This window comes from Leptopilina heterotoma, unplaced genomic scaffold, assembly GCF_015476425.1.
Source record: "Leptopilina heterotoma isolate Lh14 unplaced genomic scaffold, ASM1547642v1 Lhet_114, whole genome shotgun sequence".
Taxonomy (NCBI): domain Eukaryota; kingdom Metazoa; phylum Arthropoda; class Insecta; order Hymenoptera; family Figitidae; genus Leptopilina; species Leptopilina heterotoma.
Window position 1 is genome coordinate 6,103,637 of NW_025110833.1, and position 19,189 is coordinate 6,122,825.

General features: G+C 25.3%; 2 protein-coding genes across 4 annotated transcripts; one reads left to right on the forward strand and one right to left on the reverse strand.

Annotated features, from left to right (window-relative positions):
* The first annotated feature begins 1,351 nt into the window (after window positions 1-1,351).
* LOC122508148 (zinc finger protein 530-like) lies at window positions 1,352-6,455 on the forward strand. The gene is made up of 3 exons (XM_043621284.1): window positions 1,352-1,759; window positions 2,133-2,482; window positions 5,354-6,455. The coding sequence occupies exons 2-3, from the start codon at window positions 2,167-2,169 to the stop codon at window positions 5,809-5,811; spliced, it is 774 nt and encodes a 257-aa protein (XP_043477219.1). The 5' UTR covers window positions 1,352-1,759; window positions 2,133-2,166; the 3' UTR covers window positions 5,812-6,455.
* A 2,803-nt stretch (window positions 6,456-9,258) lies between these two features.
* LOC122506454 (zinc finger protein 813-like) lies at window positions 9,259-19,045 on the reverse strand. Of its 3 annotated transcripts, none has more exons than XM_043618669.1 (4): window positions 18,891-19,045; window positions 17,508-17,855; window positions 16,502-17,345; window positions 9,259-12,982 (listed from the first exon to the last, which is right to left on the reverse strand). In XM_043618669.1, exons 2-4 carry the CDS (start codon window positions 17,832-17,834, stop codon window positions 12,876-12,878), a joined length of 1,278 nt encoding a protein of 425 aa, XP_043474604.1. In that variant the 5' UTR covers window positions 17,835-17,855; window positions 18,891-19,045; the 3' UTR covers window positions 9,259-12,875. The 3 variants fall into 3 exon arrangements, with proteins under 3 accessions (XP_043474604.1, XP_043474586.1, XP_043474593.1); XM_043618651.1 differs by having other exon boundaries at window positions 9,259-12,985; XM_043618658.1 differs by lacking the exon at window positions 18,891-19,045 and adding an exon at window positions 17,988-18,567 and having other exon boundaries at window positions 9,259-12,985.
* Between the last annotated feature and the right edge of the window lie 144 nt (window positions 19,046-19,189).

Here is a 19,189-nt window from a genome sequence, read left to right on the forward strand (position 1 = left end):
GTAAGTCTTTACCCCAAATTAATATTTTTAATTATTGTTGGATAGTTAGAGTGAATGTAACAACGAGAAAATTAATATATGCGAGTGTTTCGGATATTTAATTTGCAATAATTTTTCTGAATTTTGTTTTCAATATTTATAAATATTGAAAATAATAAAATTAAAATTTCTATAATTTGTAATTTTTTAAACAAACTTTTTTACGTTAATTAACAGAGTTATAACTTAAACATTTTGAGAAAATTGTTGATTTAATTTTCTTATTCACGGATGTCATAGGTCAGGGAAAAGTCAGTGATTTTTATTAAAAGTAGATATGAATGAACTTTTAATTTTAAGAAAACTAATTCAATTATATTAAATTTTCAAATAAATATTACAACAAGAAAGAGAAAATTAAAAAAAAAACCCTTTTATTTGTGGGGGAAACTTAAAATAATGAACTTATAATGAAACTCATCGCAGAATTTCAATTCATTTTTAATACAATTTTAATCAAATTTCTCGAGAAATGTAATTATTCTTAAAATTTTTTTTATAAAATTCGTCGGAAAAATTCGATTATTTAAAAATTTGTAGATAAAATTCTTTATGAAAATTTAAATATAAGAAACATTCAATATTATTGAATAAATTGTTTATTTTTCTATTTAAATAATTGAATTCTCGTAGAATTTTTTAATAAAAATTGAGTTAAAAATGAAATTTTAGTAAAAATTCTAAAAAATAATAATTGAATTAAAATGATGAAAATAATTTTCAATACGTTACAGTAACAATATTTTATTTTTTAATATAAAATAATTATTTTATCATTCGGTCATTTTTAATTGTTCAAATTCAATAATATTTTTCAATAATATTCTTGAAAGTTGTTGAATTTCAAAAAGGTTTGATTTAGTTTTTTAACATCTTAATTTATGAAAAGTAATAAAATTATTAAATATTTATTTTAAATAAAACTTTTTTAAATAAAAAAAATATTTATTTTATAATTTTACAATTAAAGAAATTCGTAAATAAATGTAATAGAACATTTTTTTGAGTATCTAATCATTTTTAGAGTGAATCAAGAAGACTAGAGACGTGAATCAAAGTATTTTTTAGGATCAGGGAAAAAGTGAATAATAGTCTGTAAATCAGGGAAAAATCAGGAAAAAAACAAAGTTTATTTTTTTTGGCAACCCTGTTCTTCCTTGAGGTGACAACAACTCACCTGATAAATGGCTGACGTTTTACAAAGTGGCGCTAATATATTATTTTCAAAGAGAATTTAACTTTTTCAAAGAAAAAAAAACATAATTTATAATTATGATTCAATAATTTTCCCTCTTTTTATATTATAAACATACAAATTGTTTTTTAAATTATTAAACACCGTCCATTTAAATCGAACTTCGATTCGATTACCTTAACCACACAATTCGCATTTCACCACACCATATCAAATCGTTGATCTCGCCTGATATTTTACACCTCTTTCGTGTAATCAAAATAATATTCCATTAAATTAATAATTCATTACGATTATTACGATTTAAGTATCACAGTTAAATCGTGAACGAGAAGAAATATTCGTGTTTCATTCGTAAAATAAAGTATTTCCCATTTTTATAATGAACTTTCAATGAAAAAAGTACACCGGTGTTAAAAATGTTTCGGTGAGGCAGCTGATTCAAAGATGGCCGGTGATATTCTGATACAAACAAAATAGTAGTGCTCTAAAATTTGCTCATCTCCAAGAATAAGAAACTATATGGTAAGTAAAATTCTCCAATTTCTATTTATTAGTTGAAAATATTCATCATGTAAGTACATTAATTATTATTTTCTGCAAAATATTAGATATATTTTTCCAAAAGTAAATTCCTTTCGTTCTTGACCTGCTCAATAAAATCGAATTTATGAAACGCGAGAAAGCCTATATGATTCTTCTTTTTCTTTATATAATAAAAAAACGACAAAAATTATTGTCAATTAATACATTAAAAATCTTTTATAAAAATTTTTTAATTTTTGGAAAAATTGTCTAAAATTACTTTTATAGTGAAGTAGAATATTTAATTAAATTTAAAGATTGGATTCTTTTTTTTTTTATTTTGGTTATTAAAATTCTTGAAAAATTCTTTTAGATGTAAAAAAGGGAGAATTTATCTTGATAAAATAATGGCTTACGAGCAACATAATATGACGGGATACGTTTATCCTGAACATCAATCGCAACCAAATCTTCAAACCGATGAGAATAGAAACGAAAACGATTGTGGAAATAAGGAAATATGTCCAACGATAACACGTCAATCGTCTGGAACACAAACTGTTCAAAAAGTCGATGCATCGACAATGACAGATCCATTGCAAATAGATTTTAAATTAACCTCGGAATATTTGGCAGCTCGTTGTGCGGCAAATAACAGTTTGATTCATAATTGTCAGGAAATTCGACCTAAAATTGAATACGACGTTAAATCATCATCACATGGTAATAAAAAGAATAATTTCAATATTTTTTCTATTTATATATAAAAGTATTATTGAAGAATTACAATTCTTTTGAAATTAGTTAAATTTTCTAACAAATATTTAATTAATTATTAAAAATAATGGACTTAAAGAACAATTTTAGTTAAAAACATTTTAAAAAATTAAATTTTGGAGAAGTTATACAAATGATTGCAGAAATTCAATTATTTTTAAAAGTAATAATAAATTCTTTGTAGAAATTCAATTATTTATTTATTTACTTATTTAATATAAAGAAGAGCCCTTTCGTACATTTTCAAAAATTTTAATAAAATTCTTGTCAAATTTCAATTAATTTCAAAAAATTTCTTCAATTCAATGATTTTCAATACCTACACTATCTTAATAAAATTCTACGCAAACATTAAAATTTTTTCATAAAGAAATTCTTTTTAGGAATTCAATTATGTTTATAAATAATGAAACTAATCGCAGAATTACAATTATTTTTTATACAATTTTAATTGAATTCTTCAAAAAATATTCTTTAAAATTTTATTAAAATTCGTCACAAAAAAAATTTCATTATTTAAAAATTTGTTGATAAAATTCTGTATGAGAATTCAATTTTAAGAAACATTTAATTCTTTAATAAAATATATATTTTTATATTTAAATAATTGAATTATCGTAAAAATTTCGATTATCAAGTTATAAAATTTATTCTTCTCCGAAATTCAATTAGTTTCAAAAATTTTAATAAAATTCTTGTCAAATTTCAAAATTTCTTCGCAGAAATTCCATTATGTTCAAAATTTTATGAAAATTCTAGTAAAAATTTCGATTATCAAGTTATAAAATTTATTCTTCTCCGAAATTAAATTATTTTCAAATATTTTAATAAAATTTTTGGTAAATTTCTAAATTTCTTTGCAGAAATTCAAAAAAATTTATGTTCAGAATTTTATAAAAATTCTCGTAAAAATTTCAAATATCTTTATAAATAATAAAATTCTTCTCCAAAATTAAATCAGTTTCAAAAAATTTAATAAAATTCTTGAAAAGATTTCAATTATTTTCAAAACATTTCCTCAATTCAATGATTTTCAATATCTACTATTTTAATAAAATTTTCCAAAAGAATTCAATTATTAAAAAAAAATTTAATAAAATTCTACGCAAATCTTTAATTATTTTCGTAGAATAATTAAATTTTCACAAGAATTCAATTATTTGTAAATTTTTTATAATTATTCACAATAATTCCATTATTTTCATTAATCATAAAATCTTTAAAAGATGAGATTCAATTATTTTTATTAATAATAACATTCTTTTTAGGAATTCAATTATTAAAAAAAATAAAAAAAATAAAACTTCGCAGAAATGTAAATTATTTCTTTAAAAAAATTATTAAAATTCGGCGTAAGAATTCAATTTAAAAATTTGTTGATAAAATTGTTTAGGAGAATTAAATTATTTCCAATATTCAATTGGAATTGAATTCCTCGAAAGAATTTAATTATATTCATAAATTACAAAATTCTTTTCAGAAATTCAATTATTTTCAATTTAATTTTAATATATTTTCTAGAAAGAATTAATTTATTTTTAAACATTTTACTAAAATTCTTTGAAACAAATATATTATTTTTGCAAATATTAATAAAATTCTTCGAGAGACTTTAATTATATTATTTTCATAAATTACAAAATTCTTTGCAGAAAATCAATTATTTTCAATTTAATTTTAATATAATTTCTAGACAGAATTAATTTATTTTTAAAAGTTTCACTAAAATTCTTTGAAAAAATTCAATTATTTTCGCAAATATTAATAAAATTCCTTGAAAGAATTCAATTATTTTTATAAATAAGAAAATTTCTTGGCAGAAATTTCATTATTTTCAATTATGCAATTTTAATATACTTTCTTGGAAGAATTGAATTATTTCTAGAATTTTTAATAAAATTTTTCTAAAGTATTTAATTATTTTTAAAAATTGTAATAAAATTTTTTATAATAATTCAATTATTTTTAATATATAGTTTTAATTGTGAATTGAATTATTACTTATGTTACTTCAAAAATGTTTTTAAAAAAAACTATTTCTTGCTTTTGAATGAGCAAATACTAATAAATAGTAATTTCTACTAATTTATTAGTAAAAATTTGCTTCTGAATTAGTAAATTTTACTAATAAATTAGTGAAAATTACTATTTATTAGTAAAATTTACAAATTCGTGAAAAGAATTCAATTATTTAAATATTATTCTTATTTTTGTATTTAAATAATTAAATTCTCGTAGAATTTTCTAATAAAAATTAATTTCAGTTAAAATTTTAGAGTAATTGAATTTTGAGAAAGTTTCAAATTAAAATCTTTGGAAATCTGAATTTTTCAGATTTTTAACTAACAATTTTGTAGAATTAATTTTTTTGAAAAAGTTTAATTGAATTTCTTTTTAAATTATTTCAAGTTTTTTATTTTCTAATATATATTTAATTGAAGAATTTCCGAATAATCAAAATTTCGTGAAATTGAATTGTTAACAAATAGATTTGAAAATTCTCAAAGAAATTTTTGAAAAATTATTAAAAATAATTGATTTAAGGAAAAATTTTAGATAAAAATTCTGTTAATTCAAAAGGTTTGAATTTGAAATTTTTGAAAATCTTGTTTCCTACGAAAAAATAATAATTTTTAGAATAAATCAAAATATTTTTTAGGGTCAGGGAAAAAGTCTAAATTTCGTCTGGAAATTAGGGAAAAAGAAAATTAAATTTTTATGGCAATCCAGTAATTATTTTTTTTTTTTAAGGAAAGTAATTATTTTTTCTAATAAAAGTAATTATTTCCTTTAAATAAAAGTATTTATTTTTTCTAGGTATGTTAATTTATCACTGTCCAGAGTGCGCCTACAGATTTGAGGATCGTGAAACACTTCACGAGCATTTGGAGGATCACAGACAACGTTCTCACATTTGTGATATTTGTGGTGCAAGTTTAAAGCGCAAGGAGCATCTCGATCGTCACAAACAAGGTCACAATAAAGATCGGCCATACCAATGCAGTATGTGCTGCAAATCATTTAAGCGCAATGAACATTTGGCACGTCACGTCATCATTCATTCTGGTAGTAAAAATCAAATATGCACCGAATGTGGAAAGGCATTTTTTCGCAAAGATCATTTAAAGAAACATCTACAAAGCCACAATAACAGCAATAAAAATAAAAATGTGAGTAACAATCAGAATCCACCAAGTGGACAAAATGGCCTCAACAACTTTGCTCTCATGATGAGACAGGCTGGACCTTCTCCTTTTTCTATTCTACGAACATAAAAAAAAACAAGAAAAAATTCTCGAAACATTTTTCACTACTCAAAGACAAGAAAAAAGTAGATAATTCGATTTCTTTTTATTTTTTATCCAAAAAGAAAGGATATTTCTTTAAAAAAAAAAGAAGCGTCAAGTTTGTTAATTTAAAAATTGTTAATTTTTTTATTTTATAACTAGAGTAGATACACGATTTATATTTGAAATAATTATAAATACTTTTTGTTTTTGTTTTCTATAAACTTGTTAGATAATAAGTAATTGAAGCTTGAATCAAGTTATCAGCAAAACTATTTAAAAGTAATTAAAAAAAAGCAATGAACGTTTAAATAATAATCAAACGATTACTAAACAAAAGGCTTTAAATGAAAAATGTAATCAGATAAATATTCAGACGTTTACTATTGATTTTATTCTTTTTTTCAAAAAAAAAAAAAAAAAAAAGTGGATAGTTTTGCTTCTACTCAAAAATGAGATCTAATTTCATATTTGCCAGTAGATAAAAGAAAAGTGAAAGTAATTTAGGCGTATTTATTACATCTTTATATAGACTTATAAAATTTACGTATTAATAATTGTTGTGTTGCGAAGTCGATGTAAATCGACGTTTTTTTTATAAAATTTAGAAATAAATAAAATATTAACTTGAATATTCAATTTTTTTATCTTTAACCGGACACCCATTTTTTTGACATTATAGAATTATTCCAAATATTATTTCGATGGTAATTTTTCGTCGAAGGAATTCTACGATCATAAAATAGAGACAAAAAAATTGTTTAGTTTTGAATTTTTATTTTTCCAGGGAAATCGAGAAATTCGGTGAAAAGTCAGAGAAAGTAAAATTTGTCAGAAAAATCAGGGAAAAGTTGAGGATTTTTATCAAAAGTACTGAAAAAAGTATTAAATTTCTACACCCAGAGAAAAATATGATTTGAAGCAAATATAATTTATTTCAATTAAATAAAAGTATAGGTATTTGTTTTAGAGTCTATTAAATTATTTATTTGTTTTAAAAAAGAATTTTATTCATCTCAAAATCTCAAATAAAATTTATTAGCAACAATTAAAAAGTTTAGTAGGCTCTGAGTCAAATATATTATTTTTTAGTGTAGAATTGAAAAAATATCTCATTTTTGGTGTCCAGTAAAGAAAATAATAAAAAATTAAGGAGAGAGTGCATAAATATTTTTAACTGTTTCAAGAAAATATTTTATAACATTGTTTTCATAGTAATTTTCTGTGAGGAATTCAATGAACATAAAATAAAATTTATAAAATGGATCAGAAAATATTTTGACCCATTTAAAATTTTTATTCTTCCTACAAATTATTAGATCTTTGAATTCTATTATAGAAAATGTGTTTCTGTAAACACAAAAAAATTGCTGAATGAAAAAATTTATTTTTACTATTTTTGAATTTTTTTTTTTGGAAGAAACTTTGTTTTTAGGATAAAAATGTAAAAAATAGCATTATTATTCAATTTTATATTTAAAAATTCATTTGTTTATTTTTCCAACTAATTTCAAAGTCTACTAATTTTTCGGGTCAAAATATTTTATAACCATTATAAAACAAATTTATTTATTTATTCAAGTCAATTTTATGGAATATTTAAATTATTTTCTTGGTATAGTTAAAAATATAGGTCTACCCGCCTCTTAAATAAATTATTATTAATTTTCTATTAATTGTAAAAAATTTTATTATTAATTCAAAAAAAAAAAAAATTCAAATTGATTAAAAACATTTAATTCTTCTTGAATTTTTTTTTCACCACATACATTTTAAAATGACACAAATTTGAATACAAAACTTTACTTTTTCCATTTCTGACAATATTACATCAGAATATAAAATTAAATTTATTTTAAATAATTCAATTCTTAAAAAACCTTCATAAAATTATTATTTCAAACATGTTTTATTATCAAAACTTTAAAAAATTCAAAAAGAAAAATTGAATATTGGAAAGAGTTTCGTACGCAATTTTTAGAAATCCTATTAAATTTTAGGCTGGAAATTAAAAATTTTTTAAAATCCTAATTCCTAAAAAAATAAGAATTAAATATTTATTTAAAAAAAAATTTCGAGTTTTTGAATAAATTTCCAATTATTGAATTCACAAATAAATGAAGTTTTCTCTTCAATTTTAGAATGAATTAGAATATTTTTCAGAGTCAGGGAAAAAGTCTAAAGTCTGGTAATCAGAAAAAAACAAAATTAAATTTTTTGTGGTAAAAATTGGAATATTTTGAAATCTATCGTTAGTTGTAAAAAAAAAAATGTTTTTGAACCAAAATGAAAATTGTTTGCTCAAATATTTATATCCATAAAAAATAATTTAATATAATTATTGAAAAAGTATAATTATTGAATATAATTATTGAAAAAAATAATTCAATAATTATATTAAATTATTTTTTATCTATAAAAATCTGTTGAAAATAAAATAATTGTATAAAAATTTTAATTCTTAAAAAAATCTTAATCTGATTTACTCGTGATAACAAATATTTTTTTGTCATTCCAACTAAAAATAATTCTTCATTTTGAGTTTTCTTACGATTTTTATTATATATATAGATATATTATTATAGGATATTACATAAAGCAGCAGTAAAATTACACATTCTCGCACTCTTTTTTTTCAAATTATTATTATTATTCTTATTATTTATTTATTATTTTCCTTATTTTCTTTTTTTCGCTCTCTTTTCAGCATTTTTCCATGTTTTTTTTTCGTTTCAAAAAATTTTTGCACTCTATACAAAAATAAAACGATGAGATCAGTAGCTGTACACAACGTGTTTTGTCTTTATTCGCTTCATTTTTTTTTTTTTTTTATTTTTCTTTCATTAAACCATTTCTCTTTGACTTTTTTTTTGTTTTGATTTACAAACGACGACGTAATCCGCTTTCGGTTTTAACTTTTTGGTTATTGGAAAAAATAAATTGAATGTCCTTAAAAAGAAAAGGTGGAAATGTCGCTCTAATTTATTACCTCGTAAATTTGGTGACTTAAAAATTTTTAAGAAAAAAAAATTTTTTTTAGAAAAAAAATGACGACGTGGAAAACTTAACGAATGATGAATATTTTCTTTTTTTCTGACAAACAGGCAAAATAGATTTGAATGTAAATATTTTTGTCCGGGCAGAAAATTAATGTAATTATTGTGATTATGGCGATAGAAAATTACAGCGAGGGAAAAGTCACTCTAATAAATTCTATACAAGTTTTTTTTTCTATGTCCTATGGTTTTTCTTTTCATTTCATTTAAATACTAATAGTCTATGAAAGAAGAGTTATCTGTTTTGTACTCTATGTATCCTCCATTTTTCTCTCATACGTCGTAATTTCAATCACCCTTACACTGATCTTTTTTCATTATTTAAGTTTTGTCTCCTTTTTCTCTACAATTTACATATACAAATGTATACCACAACGAGTTAACTATAGTAGGTTTTTATTTAAAAAGTAAAAAACATTTTTTGACAAACTCTCTCTCTCTTTCTCTCATTTTTTCTGTAAAAAAAAAACAAAAGCTTTTAATCCTCTCGTTTTCTTTGCGTGTTCCATGAAAAATAAAAAAAAAAAAAAGAATTCAAATTTACTCGAAGATGTGTAGAAAAATATTGCTCTTTTTCATTTTTTTTTTACCTTTGTTGACTTTTAGTTTTCGATTCATTTGATTTTCACTATGTTGGTGGAAGAATGTAAAATATGGGAAAAATTGGAAGTCGCAGATTTTTTTTTACAGTTGGCTATTTGAAAAATTATAAATCAGTCGCATTTTATTATTATCCGGCATTTTGAAAACATTTTTCTTTTCATCTTACGAGAGTTTTAAAGGCCCTACATTTAAAAAATACTATTGGTGTTATTCTTAATATACTTTACTGTAGATTTCTCGACAATTAAAAATTCCTAAAAGTGTAAACTTTGCAAATTAGGTATTTTTTACTTTTCTTTTTGATCGAGTTTATTTTTAATTACTTTACACTCGATTTGATTTTACGAATCACATTTTCTTTCGACTAATACAACTTAAGAGACAAGAATTGATTTTCGAATATTACTTTTTTTTTTTGTTTCTTGTTTCAATTCTTGAGTGAGAATCGGAGTTGAGGGGAAAAAGCGCGAAACTTTGTTTTTCCTCTCGCGCAGTATGTTTTATTATCCATTTAGAATTTTGCAATGTCTTAAAGCATTACCTATAATTTTTTTTTATTTATTCATAATGTAGTTGCTTTTCTGTAACACTAAATCCTTTTTTTTGTATTACTAAAAATATTTTATCTTATTTTTTTTATCCATCTCCTGTCTTTAAGCGGAAAAACTCCCTCCTTTCAAATTTCTTTTATAAAATTCCGGCATTTTACAGAATTGTAATCAATTTGTCCTGTGATTTTTATTGTTTCACTTTTTTAAATTCAAAGAAAAAAATTTTTTTTTACTAAAAATTAACATCACGAACATTTTTTATTATAATTCGATAAAACAATCGTTTTCGATATTTTAAGCCACTTTAAGAAATCTTCGTCATGTTTCGATAAAACGTAGATAATAATTCTTTTTTTTTTAATCTAAAAATTAATTTTTGTCTTTAATTACAGAAATTAATTTTTGATTATAAATCTATTTTTTATTGAAGCAATAATTTTCGGATCAGGAGAAAGTTTGACCTTCATTTATATAAATCGTAAAGCTATTTGTCAATTAGTTTTTTTTGCACAATTCACCTTATTCACAAAATACTGTCCCCCTTAAATTTCCCGAACGTAAATATGATTAACACTTTCGAGAAAATTTTTTTTACGGGGCTTTTCTCTCACTCTCTCGTTAACTTAAGTTTCTTATATTTTAATTTTGTATACAAACTTATTAACTAAACGTACAACTAGGTACTCTTTTTTTTACGATTACAAATACATGGTGGATATTTTAATACAGCTCATTTTCTTATAACTTTATGTATAATTATATGCAGCATTTAATATTCTTAAACTTGAGGTCTGTTGTCCTTTTTTTGCTTGCTAAAAATCGTCTTTGCGTTTAGGAGCTTGATGCTTAAAAAAATACAAAAGAAATAAACTAAAATATAAAATTAATTAACAATTTTTATTCCTTTCATTGAATAAAAATCTTCAAAGAGAAAAAAAATAACTATTAAAATCTAAAAATTGTCAAAAATTTCGAATACTGGGGAAAATAGAATTTTTAAATATATCTAAACTATTGACTTAAAAATCTGTTACATTTGAAAAACAAATTAAAAATTGTTTATAAAAAAATAATGAAAATAAAGTCTATGAATTAAGTAGATAACAAAAGTTTTCTTCATGGTTTTATGTTCTAAATCTAAGGATAAACGTACAAAAATATAAAAATATATTTGAGGAAGATATTGTTTTCTCGCGTCAGTCTCCCAAGCACAGTTAACTGTTTTTATACAATAATAATAATGCGAAATTAAAATAATACAACTTTCGCTTTTTTTGTCAATATTACAATATAATTATGGCAAGGGATTTGCAATTATTGATGATTTACGCGAGTATTTAATGGCACAGCAACTAAAAAGTTTACTATATTAAAATTAAAAAAATATATATATAAAAAAAGACCATCAGGTTAAAAAAATGAGTATCTCTGACTGTATACTTAAATTAAACAAATCACATTAACAAAAACTTTTTTTTTTTTTTTTGCTTCTTAAAAACAAAAATGAAAATTAATATTCACTAATATCTCTCATCTGTGGAATTTTTAAATATTCCTTATGCGAAACTCTCAATAACTCAAATATTCTCGTTTTTTAAATGCTAGAAAAACATTTACACCGTCAGTCGAATAAGTGTCACCATACACAATTAGGCACTGCAATGTGGCTTTTTAGCGTTTTTAAACGACACCTAAAAACTTAAAAATACAAAATTGTGTTACACTTATTAAAAAATTTCGTATTTCGACTGTATCCAGCATAGGAGAGATCTTTAAAAGATTACTCATATTTAAAAATATTCCTTTTAAAAAATTTCTACATTCTTAAAAGCGTAATCAGTGCTCAACGAAAAAATTAGATATCTATATAATTAAAAAATATAATTATGCATATTAAAAAAAATAGACGTATAAAAAGAGTTTTTTTTTCAAAGAAAAAAAAAGAATGTGTGAAATATTTTTTTGAACTCTTGGAGAGTTCATGAAATGTATTTGTGTTAAACATAAATAATAATCAGGAGAGGAAAATTTTGGAACTAGTCGTAAAATATAAAATACTGTTGTCAACTTTGTATAATATAAAAAACGAGTAGAAAATGTTTTGACATTTAAAAAAAACATTTTCTTGTCTTTTTTTTTCTTCGCTTTTTCATTAATAGAGTATTGCCACTTCTATCTTATGGTACTGTGCTAAGGCCCTGTCAAGTGCGATTTGAGAGCACCTATTTTAAAAAGAGAATAAAATTTTTAATCCAATTGACAAAAAAGTATGTTATATAAAGAAGCCTTAGTATTTTCTTCTTTTAATTTTGATTAACCATTGATCTTAGTTTTGGTTTTCTTTTTTAATTTCTACGTACTCATTGAGCTCTACCATAAAAATAGGTTTTTTTTTGCCTCTCGCACGCATGTAAAAAGCAAGTTCGTGACTCATTTCGAGTCTCTCTCTATAATAAGGAAAAATTTGATTTCTTCCCACGTATACAGTATTGTTTTTGTCCTCGAGTTTTCGTATTTCTTTAAGAAAGTGTTTCTTTTCGAAATTTGTTTTTTATTGGAAACAAAAATACTCATGAATAGTGGAAAGGTTTGTCACGTTTTGTCATTGAATGTCTCGTTACCTCTTCGATGAGGTATTCCCGTGCTCTCAGAAATCTTTGACGTGCCCAAGGAAGCTAAGTTCATGCGCCTGATAGTGACTCGGGGTGGCGAGTGGTGTCACGCTAGATTGATGAGCGACATTGACTGTCGTTAGATGATGATGATGCAGCGTGTGATGAGGTGTGTGTTGATGAATAATGTTGTTGGGATGGGGAACTTGAAAGTTCCCTGGTGGCGGGGCTCAGGACAGGAGAGGTCCTGGATGTCCACCAGGGAGAACGGAGGATGTTGTCACTGCCGTTGTTTGCATACTCGTCACATTGTTTTGTTGTTGATTTTGTTGACTACCTGCTGAAGAGAAAAAAAAGAGGATTGTAGATTTTTATATGTCGATTTTGATTCGAGAAAGTTTGCCAAATATTTTCTTTGAAACTAAAAAGTCAATTTAGTTAGTTGAAAAAATAGAGACAGCAGGGTTGCCACAAAAATTTAATTTTCTTTTTCCCTGATTTTCAGACAAAATTTTGACTTCTTCCCTGACACTAAAGAATATTCTGATTCACTCTAATAAATTATTAGATATACTCAAAAAAAATGTTCTATTACATTTATTTATGAAATTCTCTAATTGTAAAATTATTCAAAAACAATAACTTTTTTTTTAAATAAATATTTAATCATTATTATTTTTCCACAGGAATTAAGATTATCAAAAATTTTAAAATCAAACCTTTTTGAAGTTCAATAAAACTTTAAGAATATTATTGTAAAACATGAAGAAATCAATCACTCCGAGTCTTCGACTCGGAGCAATCGATATCTTCATGTTTTACAATAATTAAAAATTACCGAGTGATAAAATTATTTTTCTATATTATAAGAATATTTTTACTGTAACTTCTTCAGAATTATTTTCATCATTTCAATTCAATTATTATTTTCTAGAATTTTGAACTAAAATTTTTCTTTCAATCAATTATTTTTAATAATTTTTCAAAAAGTTCTTTGAGAATTTTCAAATCCATTTGATAACAATTCAATTTCACGAAATTCCGATTATTCGGAAATTCTTCAATTAATTATATATTAGAAAATAAAAACATGAAATAATTTTTTTAAAAATTCAGAACTTTTTCAAAAAAATTAATTCTGCAGAATTGTTAGTTAAAAGTATGAAAAATTCAGATTTTCAAAGATTTTAATTTGAATCCTTTTCAAAATTGAACTATTTCTAAAAATCCGTGCTATTAATGCTTGTAATATTCAATTATCTTAAATTTTAAATGAAATTCATTTTTAAATCAATTTTTATTAGAAAATTCTACAAGCATTCAAATTATTTATTTATTTTTTTATTTTACAATAAATTAAATACAAAAATAAATAATTTATTGAATTTTATTATTTATGAAAATAATTGATTTCTTGTTAACGATTTTATTCGAATTTTTTAAAATAATTGAATTTCCAAGAAAAAATGTATTACTTTTAAAAATAATTTAATTCCTGTCAAAAATTTTAATATTTTTGTAAATAATTGAATCCTTGTGATGAATATTGTTATTTATGAAAATAATTGAATTCTTGTGATGAATATTGTTATTTATGAAAATAATTGAATTTTGCATAGAATTTTATTAAAATGCTTCAAAATAATTGAATTTTCGTGGAATAATTTTGTTATTTATCGACATAATTGAATTCTTTCGAAGAATTATTTATGTAAATAATTGAATTCTTGGGAAGAATTTGATTATAATCTAAAAGAATAATTGAATTTCTAAAAAGAATTTTACTATTTACGAAAATAATTGAAAATCTGTTAAAAATTGTATAGTTTATGAAAATAATTAAATGTTTTCATAGAATTTTATAACATTTTTTTTTTAAATAATTGAATTCTTTTGTAAAATTTTATTAAAATAGTAGATATTGAAAATCATTGAATTGAGGAAAATTTTTGAAAATAATTGAAATTTTTCCAAGAAATTTATTAAAATTTTGAAAATAATTGAATTTTGAAGAAGAATTTTATTATTTATAAAAATAATTAAAATTTTGACGAGAATTTTTTTAAACTTTTGAACATAATAATTTTTAACTAAAATTTTTTTTTCAATCAATTATTTTTAATAATTTTTGAAAAAGTTTTTTAATAATTTTCAAATTTATTTGTTGACAATACAATTTTACACAAAATTTCATTTATTTGGAAATTCTTAAATTAAATATATATTAGAAAATGAAAAACCTTTTCAAAAATCAATTATTAAAATTGAATTCTCATAAAGAATTTTATCAACAAAATTTTTAAATAATTGAATTCTTTTGACGAATTTTAACAAAATTTTTAAGAATAATTACATTTTTCGAAGAATTTAATTAAAATTGTATGAAAAATAATTGAAATCCAGCTATGAATTTTATTATTTTTTAAAATAATTGAATTCATATAAAAAGAATTTTATTATTTATGAAAATAATTAAATCCCTGTGAAAAATTTAATTATTTTTAAAAAAATGTAATTATCGCGAAGAAATTTATAAAAAAATTTGTAAATAGTATTGAATTCCTGTGAAATTTTTATAGTCTCAGAAAATAATTAAATGTTTGCGTAAAATTTTATCAAAATTTTTTTTAAATAATTGAATTCTTTTGGAAAATTTTATTAAAATAGTAGATTTTGAAAATAATTGAATTAAGGAAGATTTTTAAAATTGATTAAAATTTTGAGAAGAATTTTATTATTTATAAAGATAATTGAAATCTAGACGAGAATTTTTATAAAATTTTGAACATAATTGAATTTCTGCGAAGAAATTTTGAAGTTTGCCAAGAATTTTATTAAAATTTTTGAAAATAATTGAATTTCGGAGAAGAATAATTCTATAACTTTTGAAGATAATTGGAATTTTTAAGATAATGCAATTTGAAATTCTACGATGAATTTTATTATTTACGAACATAATTGAGTTTCTAAAAAGAATCTTATTATTTATGAAAATAATTAAATTTCTGTAACTTCCCCAAAATTCAATTTTTTTTAAGCGCTTTTAACTAAAATTCTTCTATAAATCCATTATTTTTAATAATTAATTAAATATTTGTTAAAAAATTCAACTAATTTCAGAAGAATTGGAATTATTGAAATTTTTCAAAAATTTAAGTTCTTTAAAGCTTCTAATTAAATTCATTCAAAATTGAAATTTTATAAAATTCTAAATTAATATTTTTTCAATTAAATTAATTTTAAATTAATTAAATTAAAATTTATGTTTATCTATTTATGATAAATAAATCTTTTAAAATTCAATTTATTTTGAATTATTTAAGTAAAATTATTCGTTGAAGAATTTAACTAAGTAATAATTTTTAGTTTATGAGGCCAACAAAAAAAGATACCAAAATTCATAATTTTCTAAGAATTCTAAAAATCTTTTCCAGTACTTTTAATAAAAATCTCTGACTTTTCCCTGATCTGTAGCAACCCTGGAAGATCTGATCTACACGGAAAATATTTAGAGACTTCAGAGGAGTAAAATCGCATTCAGCGTTTGTACTATTGTCTTTGTACAACTAAGATCCTAACTATGGAGCTCTGATGTCCACTGTACTTCAGTAGACAACAAACCTTCACATTTGGGATAAAACTTGTCCAAAGATAGTAAAATAATCGCTGAAGTAGACATGACTGCTTCTGTAGTCTGCAAATTTCCGTGTAGTCCCCAACAGAACATTCAACTTTTTTTCCCTAAATTTTTAAAAATATATTAAATGTTTAGAGCAGACAAGAATTTATATTTGAAAAACCTGCTATTGGTTCTAATTTTGAAAAAAAATCTAGTTATTGATACTGAAGACATTACCAGCATTTTGACTCAGCTCGGCTTTGACTCGTCTCGCAATATGACTCCTGGTGTGTTTTCGCAAATGGTCCTTTCGATAGAATCCTTTCCCGCACTCTGTACAGACATGTCTCTTCTCGCCGGAATGAATGACAAAGTGCAATGTCAATTGTTCCTTTCTCTTGAAAGCCTTGAGGCATACGGTGCAAACATAAGGTCTTTCCGGATTATGACTTTGCTTATGACGTGTCAAATGGTCCTTTCGTTTCAATCCAGCCCCACAAATATCACAAACGAATCTTCGTTCAAGTGTATGACCAAGAAGATGCTGTTCCAAAAGATCACGTTCCGGATAAGCCATATGACATTCTGGACAACAGTACAATGTTGAACCGTCTAAAGCAGTTGTGAGACGTATTTCACCGGGTTTTGGACGTGGTTTCTTTTCTTTTGGTGCCTTCTTCTTCTTTTTCTTTTTACTATTTGGCGACATCATTATATTTGGCGTCGTCGTTGTTGCCACTGCAACGGATGTTGTTTGCGCCATTTCCGATTCCTTTTTAATGCTCTCGGCGGAATATTTGAGAAAATGATGTAAACTCAGAGGTAGAGTACTGGCAGGTAAATGACTCAGGTAATCGGCAACAGTTGAACCGGGTGTTGCCAATGATTGCCATGTTGCTGGCATTGTTGCCGGTGTTTGTGTATGAGCATGCTGTTGATGATGCTGATGCATTGTGTAGTCCTGTTGACCACCATTTGTAGCCGCCTCACCATTTCGTTGATCCTCGGATTTTTTATCCTTGCTCTTGTCTTTCTCCTGCAAAAGATTGCAGACATCTTGCTGATTTATGGTTTCTGTTGCCTGTCAAAGAAAAGCGTAAGAGAATATTAATTCGTTTGATCCACTTTAACCCCTTAATTGCGGATTATGAAGATTTTTCCTTATCGTCAAATCTTCATCATCGCAATTAAGGGGTTAACTGAAAGTTGAATCATTTGGGGAGTGGAGAAGTTTTTTATTTACCTGATGATAGGTTCGTTTCTCTTGCATCACTGGCGAATTTGTAGGTCTTTGTTGAACAGGCTGAGCCTGGGAGTAGGGAACGTTTGTGTAGTGATGAACATTGCTGTTTGGGTAGGAAGTTTTGTTGTTCATCATCACCTGGGACTGGGCAGTTTGAACACTGTTTGACTCTGGACGATATTTTCCCATGACCGGCACTCCGATTGGAGGCTGATTTGGAAAGTGATTTGCATATCGAGCACTTGCACCCCCAGAGCCGTCGGTCGTAAATTGATGGATACTCGGTATAGTACCAGGAAAGTGACCTCCGAACGGCGGGAAATTCATGGCGAGCCGTCAATCTGATACCTGAAGAGCACAACGTTTAATTAGTTTTGAAAAATTTCTTTAGTTATTGAAAACAGGATAGAGATTAAAACAAATAGTTTTACAAATAGAAATCTAGTTATTAGATTCTCTAATTAAGTATTTCGTTGTTACCTCGTTATGTTTATCACGCTCTATCACCGATACAAAGCACTCGAAAAAAGAGAAAAATCATCTCGACGACGTGGGTCATGGACACGCGCCGCACTCTCGATTTCCATGAGGTAGGACGGATTATTTATTTTATTTACTTACAGTGATGTCTCTCACTCCCCATGTTTCACTACTATTTCGAAAGCAATTTCCCTCTTTTCGTTTTAATAAATAAAGAGTGGGGTTATATACCGGATCCGCAAGTGTAATTTTTCCAGTGGATTTCCAGTAATGCAAAAGAAGCACCACGCCGCCTATCACAATGGATGGCACCAGCACTGCCACCACTTTCTCTCTTTCCCTCTCCTACACACTTTGCGGTCACCTGGACACCACGTCTAGCCGCCGTCTACGAAGAACAGGTTGACGTGATAGTAATCCCCATGACGATGGTGCGAAATGTCCTTGGATTATATTTTGCGCACGTGAAGTTGAGAAGTATTTTTGCACGAGGAGAAAAAAAAAGTCGGAAACGAGGGTGAGGCAAACGATAGTACATATAGAGGAGGAAAAGGCTGTGTGAGATACTCGGGTGAAGACGTGACACGGGGGGATGATTGTCGGGGGAAAGCGGCGCGACGAGAACAAGAGAGAGTGAGAGAACACCATAAAACCAGTTGGAAATGGAATTGGGGTGTGAGAGAGATGGGATGAGGTTTACGAACTGAGAGGAGGGTAGGGGGAGAGAGCGCGAGCGCGTCTCTTCCCCTCCCGCAACACCCGCCGCGCGAGCGAGTAGTCGATACCGGACCGAATTCGCACGAAATTCAGCATAAAATGGCTGTTCACTGTCAGCTTGTGGATGGTATAAAGCGTTCTCTTCCGATGTCGCGATTTTAAACCAAGATAAGACCATTTGCTTACCATTTAAATAAATCCAGGGTGGTCCGTTGCTATCGGCCAGATGAGAAACACGTTTATATTTTTCCAGTATAAAAGGTTGGAGGATGATCCCCCGCGGGCCGTTGACACCTGTCCCTCAAGTCAGCTAAGCCCCCACCCCACCCGTCCGCCCTCTACTGTGCCGGCCTCTTAACTATTTTTTCTCTCTCGGCGGCCCGCGGCCGCGCCGGCGAAAATGCCCGAATCCATCCCAACGACCCGCGCCATTTCTCCCTTTTTAGTATATATTATGAAAAAAAAAAGAATCCTCCCAACCCCCG